Source organism: Semicossyphus pulcher, unplaced genomic scaffold (genome assembly GCF_022749685.1).
Source record: "Semicossyphus pulcher isolate SPU_LCO1_2020_fin unplaced genomic scaffold, fSemPul1.0.p SCAF_4, whole genome shotgun sequence".
Taxonomy (NCBI): Eukaryota; Metazoa; Chordata; class Actinopteri; order Labriformes; family Labridae; genus Semicossyphus; species Semicossyphus pulcher.
Genome location: NW_027211715.1, coordinates 17,484,280 through 17,494,554, shown reverse-complemented (window position 1 = coordinate 17,494,554; position 10,275 = coordinate 17,484,280). Strand labels below are relative to the sequence as shown.

The 10,275-nt window shown below is 41.1% G+C and overlaps 1 protein-coding gene across 1 annotated transcript; it reads right to left on the bottom strand.

Annotated features, from left to right (window-relative positions):
• Positions 1–466: 466 nt before the first annotated feature.
• gclm (glutamate-cysteine ligase, modifier subunit) lies at positions 467–9,868 on the bottom strand. The gene is made up of 7 exons (XM_069680080.1): positions 9,552–9,868; positions 7,015–7,077; positions 5,635–5,719; positions 4,477–4,533; positions 4,170–4,372; positions 2,073–2,187; positions 467–1,695 (listed from the first exon to the last, which is right to left on the bottom strand). Exons 1-7 carry the CDS (start codon positions 9,687–9,689, stop codon positions 1,517–1,519), a joined length of 840 nt encoding a protein of 279 aa, XP_069536181.1. The 5' UTR covers positions 9,690–9,868; the 3' UTR covers positions 467–1,516.
• Positions 9,869–10,275: the final 407 nt, after the last annotated feature.

Genomic DNA, 10,275 nt, shown 5'->3' with positions numbered 1-10,275 from the left:
TTGAATTTTACAAGTAATAACAGACTTTAAAATCCAAATTATTTTAACTGTATTTGATTGATAGTTTGTTTATAAACATTTTATTGTGGAACATAAACCTAGTAAGAATAATTACAAAGTATGCAATTAATTTCTCATCAACCAAAATAACTAGTATTCTATTTATGTAAAGTTATATAATTGTTGTAAATTAATCAATTTATCTAACAGCATGCTTGAGTCACTTGATCTCTTTGAATAGTTCTTTTTTCCAATACTTTACTGCTTAAATTTAGGTGGATATCCAAAATTATGAAGCACATACACTTTACTAAATCAAATATTGAGTTGCTTTATATCTGTTAACAGATTAGTTTATCCCAGCAAACATTATTCGAGCCATTTGAGATTATTTTTTTATCTTTCCGATTTTTATCACATTAAAAAAAATGAGTGATGACAGTCACACTTTGATTTGATTGTTTTAATAAAGCCAATTCATGATATACAGATATATGACAACATTAAATATGTTTACAGTACAACTGATAACGTGAGATTTACTGGATCTGAATGACTCTTAAATAAAAACGTTTTTCTCAGAGCAACAAATTTTCACATCTCTTTTGCACGGAGTTTCCAGTGCTACAACAACAATGCATGTAGAGGACATAAAACCTGCTTTGCATGTCATTATTGCTGTACTCTCCACCCTCTAATAATCTCAAGAGCGTGGGGTGGGTAAACATTTCAATGCATCCTCAAAAACAGCGAATGGTTAGAAAAAAAGTGTGACACAATAAAAGTTAGATATACTCACATAGCTGTCTGCTTTACAAGTTAAAAGTCTAATTCAATCAGTATCATAAAATAAACATCTCATGTAGTTGAAAATGAATTAGTGCAGAATTTTTCTAAACCAAGGAATGCAAACGTGTTATATACAGCAAAGTAAATCTATTATCATGATTAAAATCAGATTTTTTTCAGTTTGTTTTAACCCTTTCAAAATGTTTGGAATCATTCTTTGATGAAAAACCTCTGCCTCTTTCTTTCGCTCATCAAAGTCTTCATCCAGACTGGTACAGTTAAAGCTTGAGTTACAGACACACTGGAGACAGAGAGAATGAGGATAGGAGAGATGAGAGGCACTTTAAGTCGGAACAAGTTTAAGATTCTTTACCCTCAATCAAAGTTAAGCAACTGACATTTTCCATCATTAAAGCATAAACGATAAATTGCTGATCTGTCTATGTGCCGCCGTCCATCAAACTTGAAGCTCTCTCAAAACTGACACTGGAGTTGAAGCTGCAGGTTCACCTCCTGCTTTTGATCCCACTGAGACAATAATGAATGCACCTGCTAAACCGAAGAATTCAAAGATGATCGAGAGCAGCCTTATCTGTGAGATGAAACAAAGATTTCAGGAACCATGGTGATCGAGAGAATCCGTTACTCAGAGCTTGTTGTGTGTGTGTGAAAATGTATGAGGAGGAAAATGGCTTCATCCATGTGTCTTCTTCTCCAGTGGGGGGTGCTAGGGGCTCGCCTTCCTCGCACTGACGAGGTAGCCCTTAGCCTTGATGATGCCCCTGCTCTTGACTATAATCGAGTAGCGCAGGACCCACTCCAGCCTCCAGTCAGTGATGTCCGTGTCCTGCAGGTCCTGAAGGCCCCCCTTCACTGCCTCCTGGAATGTGGTCGCTGACATCAGCTCTGTGGACGGAAACACGAGGACAAGAGAAGAGCTGTTTAAAACTCAAGATGAAAAAAAGGACAGTGCTGGTAGCAACTCGCACACAGAAGCACATAGAGGCTCAGCGGTAACCATTTAAGGGCCACTCTCTACTTTCGTGCCTTCTTCTAGGCTCTCAGCATCAAGACCAGTATTTTACTAAAGACGTACATTTTGAAAAACATATCACATATATAATTTAATTGTATGTAAAAAGGTTAACTCAATATCTCACTGTTTAACTAAGCACTGAGAACACCTGATTTGCGACACCTGCACTCTAATTGTGGACCTTTATACATCCTGAAAGGTCCCTATAAACACATCTGACTAACAGAAAAAAGAAACAGACTTTCACCTTTGGGATCGTTGTGTGTGAGCAGCTGGATGTCGAACTCCTTAGCGAAGGCTGTCAGGTCAGGGGGCATCACGCAGCAGGAGGCCAGGTTCACCTGATTACTGCTGGGCTTCACCTGGAACAAGACAGTGTGTGTGGTCAGTGAGTGGCGGTATTTGGCTCAACGTAGGAAACGGCATCCAGAGCTGCCAGGTCCGTCAATAGTGCAATGGTTTAGACCGGGGATTCCCAAAGTGGGGTGCTACCTCTAGGGGGTGCATGTGAGGAAAAATGTAATGGTGGTGTAATGGTGTATTTATTACACCAACAGTTTTTTTTTTACTTGAAAATCCTCAAATGGATCTGCTTTTTGTCCATGTGATCCGTTTCTGAGCCCACGCATGTCAATCTAATTTTTCTTTACTCGGTGGATCGTGTGTAACTTTATTGCAGTTTGATTCAAATTATGCTACTGATGTTCTAATTTCCGTAACCGCTATGTTATGTTTGGTAATTGTAATATAAACTTGATTAAAGTTTTCTTTAATGCAGCTGAAAATATGACAGCATTTTCCCCATCTTCTCTCATGATGATCTGCCTATGTGTTTCTCCTCGCCCTCGCTCATCTTCTTTGCTCTTTAAAAGTGAGGACTTAGGAACATAAGTTTGTTGCTGTGTAGTTTCAGTTTCAAATGTAAGAGCGTATTGTTGTGATCTGTTGAATATTTTGAATGTCTTGATTATTTGTGCAGAATTAAACAAGACGCCTTAATGCGCCTATAAATAGGACATGTTGCGTTTTTTTTTTATGTGTCCGGAGTTGGGGTACATCAAACTGGTCGGGATGTAGAAGGAGGTGCGCTGCATAAAATAAAAATAAAAATGGTAACCTAAAAACACACATTCATGCTGTAAACCTGAACTTTTAAAAAAGTAAACCTTCCTGTTGCTTCCAATGCTGAGCTGACAGAGTACCAATCAAGTCCTGAACTGATCACCTCAATGAAATGTAGAATTGGTTGTTGTTTCATGTCCATCTTTTGGGCGGTCATGACACATTTAATATGAAAGATAACCTATCTGGCTCTCAGACCATCGGGTGGATGTCTGGCATGTCAGGAACTTGGGCCGGTTGTCTTGCAGTTTTAAAAGTGCCACAATTGCTCTCATGGCTGCTGTCCAAAGATGTATATAATATTTTAGGGATGCACTGATACCACTTTTTTCAGACCAAGTACAAGTACTTACATTTGGGTACTTGCCGATACCGAGTACCGATATGAGTACGTAATAATGTCATTAAAGTTCTCATAGTATTTAAAAGCATGTTTAATTTCCATCAGATGTTCCTCACTTTCTAACTGTAACAAAGTAAATTGACAGAATGATGCAACTGTTGCTGACATTGTAACACTCTTAACTTAACAAACATGACACTGCCACACATTTTACTTTTGTGCAACCTGCAACACATTCAGTGGACTTCAATAAAAAATAACATACCATATATAGTGTAAAAAGGTCACGTGATGAGCACTCCCATTTCTGAGTGCACCTGAACGCAGCACTACACAGCACATTCCCTCAAAACAGGGCAGTGACGGAGACATGCCTGGGCTTGTTTACTGCAGCCCCTAGGAGACATCAGTGATCGCCTCTTTTTATCGTGTGCACGGCCATGAATATGCAAGTTAGTTTGCCTTAATGTTTATGTTACACTCTGTTAGCTTCAGTTTGGCCGTGAGTGTTCATGTCAGTGTCTGTGAGGACTAAGCCTCTTTCTGAAAAGTGACATTGCTTCTTCTCCGCCTACCTGCTTAACTAACGGGAGGCTAACGTCAAGCCGTAAAGTGGTATTCGGGTACGGTACTCGTCACAGTTTTATGACTACGAGTATGAGTACTTAAGCTCCGATACCGCCCGATACCCCATACTGGCATCGGTAGTGATATTGTTATATTGGAGCTAGTGATTGTAGCAATAGTAGGAAGCAGTTTATAACATGTTGCAGCTAAAACTATAATCTTGACTGAGTCAGCTGTGATGTAAAAGCTTTGCTCAGCTCTGCATGTATTTTCTTCTTCCTGTCCTAATTCACATCCAGGATCTCCTCTCACCTGAGCCCAGTTGTAGAGCTGTTCCAGCAGGTCTTTGTCCAGGTCCGAGGTGCCAATGGCAGCAATTTTCTGGCTCCTGACCAGAGCCTCCAGCTCCTCCCAGGCAGGCTGAAGGTGAGACAAAGTTTGTCCATCACCCTCCAGGGGCCCAGGTGGGGCTATGATAACAGAGTCGAGCTGAGACACAGCCAGCGTCTGACAGGCTGGTGAAGAGACACAAACAAGGCAGCGTCAGGAGTGAGAATTTAAAAAGTGTGTGGCCTTTTTAAGGCACTTGAAAACTTTGCTAAAAAGATTTAAAGCTCACCCATCTCCACAGCATCTCTGATAGAGGACTGACCCGACTCGCACAGGAACAGTTTGACTGCGTAAAAAAGACAAACAAAAACATGCCGTCACACACTAACTGCTGTTGTTTTGAAGCATCTTATAGGTCTAAATCATTGGTACTAGTTAGGAATGCTCTGATCCCAGGTTTGTTCAGGCCAAGCCACTTAATCTGTGTCCTTTGCCGTTGTGTGTGGAATCTGTGTGCTGTCAGGCTTTCAATAGATTTTGCATCAACACATGCATACATGTGTGTTGGTGAGTGTGTGTGCAGACCCTTCCCTTCCTTCTGCATCTATTCTGTTGTTTTGCTTTGCACGGGACGTTTTCAGGAGGGGCGCTGTTGTGATTCCCTGAGCCAATCACAGCGTATAGGTGAGTGTGGGAGTGGTTCAAATTAGCAACTGCGCCCCATTCAGACCGGCGAACATGGTGAAAGAGCGATGCAGAGTTGGCCTTCTTTCTGTTGGACATGTAGGTGCCACAAACCAGGTAGGACAAGCTAGCATGCTGGCGCAAAGCTAACCAGCGGTTAGCGCAAATGTAACCATGATGCTGTCGGTGTTAGCTCAGCGGGGTGGGCGTGTTCTCGCACAAGACAGTGAGAGTGAGCTTCTGGTGATGAAGAGCCCAGGAGGAGGGGCTGAGTTTGAATGTGTTGTTGACAAAAAGCAAAGAAAAATATTTATTAACATTAAAAAGTGTGTCCAGATTTACAAACTTAATCTCTCACCCTTTTGTTCATCCATCCATTATCTACACCGCTTATCCTGTTCAGGGTCGCGGGGGGCTGGAGCCTATCCCAGCTGTCATTGGGCGAAGGGCGGGGTACACCCTGGACTGATCGCCAGTCAATCACAGGGCTGACACATAGAGACAGACAACCTTTCGCACTCACACCCACACCTACGGGTGGAAGCCGGAGACCCCGGAGGAAACCCACGCATGCACGAGGAGAACATGCAAACTCCGCACAGAAAGGCCCACCTAGCAGCCCCTCCTTTTGTTCAAATGTTTATATATATACAACTGATTGAAGCCCACAAAAAGCACAACTCTTAAAGTGTGTAAGAGTCCAATGAATATGTTACTCAACAGATTTAAACCTCTTCCTGCACACTACAGGATCAGAACTGACCTGAGACTTTCAGCTCCTCCCTCTCTTCAGGTGTGATAGCGTCTGTTGGCTGGGGAATGGAGCAGTCCAGCGTGTCTGGAAGGTCCTACATGACAAGGAGAGCACTTTATTTAGAGACCGTGTCACATGATCTTTTTAGGCATGAAATATGTAAAATGCCATTTTTCTGTTAAAATAATTCTCTTATGTAATTACATAAATGGACAGAAGGGACTCTTAGAGAGAGCCACGATGCTTTAGAGATATTGGACACCTGATACATCAGAGGAAACATTGGAGTGGCTGAGAACCATCTTAGAGTTGAAAAGTTAAGAAATTAAGAGAGATGTGTTTTTCCTCTCACAAGCTGCATCACTAATGGATTGACTTTTGCAGCCAAGCTTCCCTGCGGTGCTTTTTTGTAAACAAACATGTTTTGTTGACATTCAGTGTCCCCTGAAAGCATTGTGTTTAAACATGAAGTCCAACAAATATGATTGATGTATTCCTTCCAAATAAAACAACAAACGTCTGCTTTGCTCACATCAATGATTGTTGTGTGCTGCTTTCATTCAATGTCTCAAACAAATTGGAGGTCTGCTCAGGAAATCAACCGTATGAAAGGCAGAACAAACTTTAGTTTGGCCTTGTAGATGTAATACAAGTAAAGATTTAGCCACAGGATTGTTTACTTCTCTTACCTAATGTGTTCAGAAACACATTTTGATGTACTGCTGGTGGAAAGTGAAAGCGTACATTGCCTACAATGATTCAAACATCCCGTTCTTCATGTTTTCCTGCAGCGGAGGTGTCTAACAATGTTTGTATCTTTGCATTTGCAAATGTTTTTAAACACTTTCAAACCTCCCCCATCCCCATTTGAATCCAGAGAGCGTGGTGATAACAGCCCAACAGATTAGCTGAGCCTAGCAAAACAACCGGAGCAGGGGTGCGTTCAGCAGGAATGATGTTTCACTACTTTGGATCCTGAGGCTATTTTAAATCTGATTTCAGTCTTTTCAGAACATGGAAGTTAAGTGAAAACAGTTAATTCAATGACAACTTTCTAAAATCCTATCACAGTTAACGAACAAACCCCCCCCCCGAGCAAAGTTTCTGCGCCCCCACCGAGCAGCCCACCTCCCATCCAGCAGACAGGCGCACATTTGGAATGGCGCCGTTGGCAGGCAGCCCTGCATGAACATTCATCATGACAGCTACTTTTCAGTGAGCCTCGAGGCATCCTTTGATGTCCATCACTGCAGATATTCTACTTTCCCACTGAAACCTTACTGCATGACAGTGTAGTAACAACCTGTCACTGCAGGTCTGATCATAACTGACAGTCAACACAAATACTGTTGTTTTTTCTTAGCATCATTAAAAACAGTGGCTCCCCACCTTGGCTGTCAATTTTGTTGCAGAAAACCAGTCGCTCAGTGTGGCTTGAATGCAGTCTTGAAGCTGAAATAACAGAAAAAATAGAGTTAAATTAAATTCTTGTTTTTTTCCCAAGGAGTCCTGAATCTTTTATTCTCAGCACTCCAAACATCTGGACAGCTGTGATTACAAGACACTGCGACCTTTGTTAAAAACATTGAAATCTGTTGCGTAAACTCATAAAGCAACAGCTCAGGGTGTGGGAAAATGAGGAGACCATTGGAAGTGCTGATGAATGTCTTATTGTAAAACATAAATATTTACAAAAGGATAAGCTTGGGGAGGTGGAAGACGGTCGCATCAGCGTAAGTACTGTACAGATGAATGGCAAATGTTTGTGTGAGTGTTGAAAGTGTCACACAAACTTAATCCTAGATGTATGGAGCTGAGCACAGTAACGACTGTTAGTACGGATGGCTTGGATGAGACTCTTGTAGAGACTCGACCACATGAGGCCAGAGGAAAATGAGCTCAGCAGCAGCATTCATGTCATGTGGGAGGGATGATACAACAGATATGAAAGAATCTCATGTTTCTGACCCGACAGGGCTCATGCCATCGGACAACTCAAGACAGCCTTATGATCTCAGAGGTGAGTAAAGGTTAAAAAAAAAAAAACTGCGAATGGACAACATAGCTTTACATTTATTAAATTTAGGTTAAAAAGTGAACGACAGACTTCGGACTATTTCAGAATTATTATGTGAAAAGTCAGATATATAGGAACTTAAAGAAAATAAATCCTAATTATCTAAATTACTGCCCTTACTGAAACTTCTTTACAAACGTAAAGCTGATCTGCATGTTCCGCATGCACTTCTCAAATGTAGGACAGGTGAAAACCCTGCAGGAATGGAGACAGGTTGCAACAACAGAGGGGTTTTTCTTTATTTCTGCATTATGTACAGTATTTACAGTTCTAGAAATAATTATGAGACCACTCCAAATATTCCTTAAGTCAGCATCTCTCTCTATAGTTCATGGCCATCCCAATCCAGATCTGAACCCCACTAAAACCTCCTGAATGTGATCAAGAGGAAGATAAATGGCCACAAGCCATTGAACAAGCTGAGCTGCTTGAATATTTGCTCCATGAGTGGCCTAACATCACCCAAAAGCTATGTGAAAGACTGGTGGAACATTTAAGTTGTAATTAAAAATCCGGGGGTTTTCACCAAATATTGATTTGTGAACTCTTCCTATGTTAAAACATTCGTATTCTGTTGTTTAGACATGAACACGAACTTGTTTTCTTTGCATTAATTGAGGTCTGAAAAATCTTTTGCTTATCTTCACCAGTCGTCATTTTCTGCAAATAAAAGACTTAAATGAGAATATGCTATTTGGAAGAGGGGAGAAATGTTGTTTAAAATAAAACCAAAGTTCAATTTACATTTTTTTTTCGGAGCTGCAAATGAAGATTTACATCTTGTGAATCAAACTCATCGTAGTTTCTAAATCCTGTATCTTATAGCTTAGAGTAAACATGTATCTGTTTGTGATAAAGGACACGAAGCACTGTATCCAAATTCCAAACATGCTTCCGAGGAAAACTGCATGTCATGTTTCATATCTGAAAACAATGAGTGCTGTAGTATGTTTCTTAACACAATCATGAAAAACAAGTCTGACCAAACCCTGAGAAGTAACTACAGTTAACATCTATGCAGGGCCAAAATAAGTAGTGGATTACTCAGAAAACAATCATACCTTCTGACAATAAAATAATTGTCCAATTTATTCATTAAGCTCTGCATCATTCACTGGTTTCAACCTCTGTGTTGTATCATTTTAATTTGAATATATTTGGGATTTAGACAAAACAAGCTACTTGTGGTTGTCAATGTGGCCTGTGATTTGTGTGTGACCATTGAGTTGACCAGTCGATTTTACTGACTTAAAATCACTCTATTTTCATTCAACATTAAAATTCTACTCCTAATGAAGGTCACTTTAGTTACGGCACCAAATGAATGACTCGTGTGACTATTTCAATTGATTTTAAATATAAGCTCAGTGCTGGTGTTGAGCACCTGCCTGCAGAGCATGTGGATCACCTGTTTGGTCTTTCTACCTTAAGCCCACAACAATCATTCATCACGTGTTTCTGCCAGTCAACTATTCGCCTCAGGCTGGACCATAAAGTTAGTTGTATTTCACGTTTTCGTCGCATAACTTTACATAGGACACATTTAAACTAAGCTAACGTTTGCTCAGATACTCCAGTTAGTTGACTATTGGCTACAAAATGTGGAATCTTACAAAACCTCAAAATATTCCTGTTTTATTTTCTTTATATTGACGGTTTAGATAACGTTACACCTGCCTTATTATCAGTTAACACACAGCGGTATCATTAGCCTGCTGGTTAAATATTTAGCCAGGTAGCCTAACGTTAACTTAAAGGCTAAGCTAATACGCTAAGTTAAACTGTCACTCTTTAAGGACATTGGTCAGGTAATTAGCGTCGTTTTTTGACAGGTGTTGGGTTGTCTCACCTCTTCGCTGGGGGAGCCCGGACATTTCTTCTTCAGTCGGCTCCGGCTGACTAAATTCCCAGTGTGCAGCCGGAGGGTCTTAGCATGGCTCAACAACATCTTCGCCTCTGTGTTCATGTTGGTGTTTTGAGGGTCCATGTGGTTTTCGCTAGCGAGCTAACAAGTTGCTAATCAGCGTCTGTTACGACGTAACGTGACAAAGAGCTCGTGTCACTGACCACTACTGTAACTGCGGGCTAAGCGCGAGCTAGCAGACAACAGTACAACCCCCGCACAGGTTAAAAAGTGATAGTCAGGATGACTTGCACTCAGTGTTGACTGACCTACTGGTTTAGTGGTTGCTTAGTGGCTGTTATGGAGGCAAGCCGGTCGGTAACGCCCACATGGAAGTAGGTGTCTGACTGCGCCGTAAAACCTGGTCAGGATAACATGGAGTAACCGGCTGAATCCATAACACACAACTGGTTCAGTGGAATGGATTTATGCATTGGGCGCAGTTCCAAGTCTGACCGCTAGATGGCGGTGTCATGTTTCTAATGATTTCCTCGAGGAAAACAGTCAACTTTGTACAATCATTCCATCCTGTAACTAAATACACGTACTCAGGTAGCCTACTGTACTACCTGTATTTAATTTAAGGACATGCATTTTTTTTCTACATGACGTCTTTCAGGGAGGAATTCTGCTCTTATTATATACATTTACAGCTATAACCCAACTGTGC

What these genes read in the sequence shown, in the direction of transcription:
- gclm (XM_069680080.1), bottom strand. Translation starts at nt 9,689, where the DNA reads ATGGACCCTCAAAACACCAACATGAACACAGAGGCGAAGATGTTGTTG. An exon ending in CGGGCTCCCCCAGCGAAGAG is followed by an intron (nt 7,078 to 9,551) that starts GTGAGACAACCC and finishes CTGTTATTTCAG; the next exon opens with CTTCAAGACTGCATTCAAGC. An exon ending in CAGAGATGCTGTGGAGATGG is followed by an intron (nt 4,373 to 4,476) that starts GTGAGCTTTAAA and finishes TCTCTTCACCAG; the next exon opens with CCTGTCAGACGCTGGCTGTG.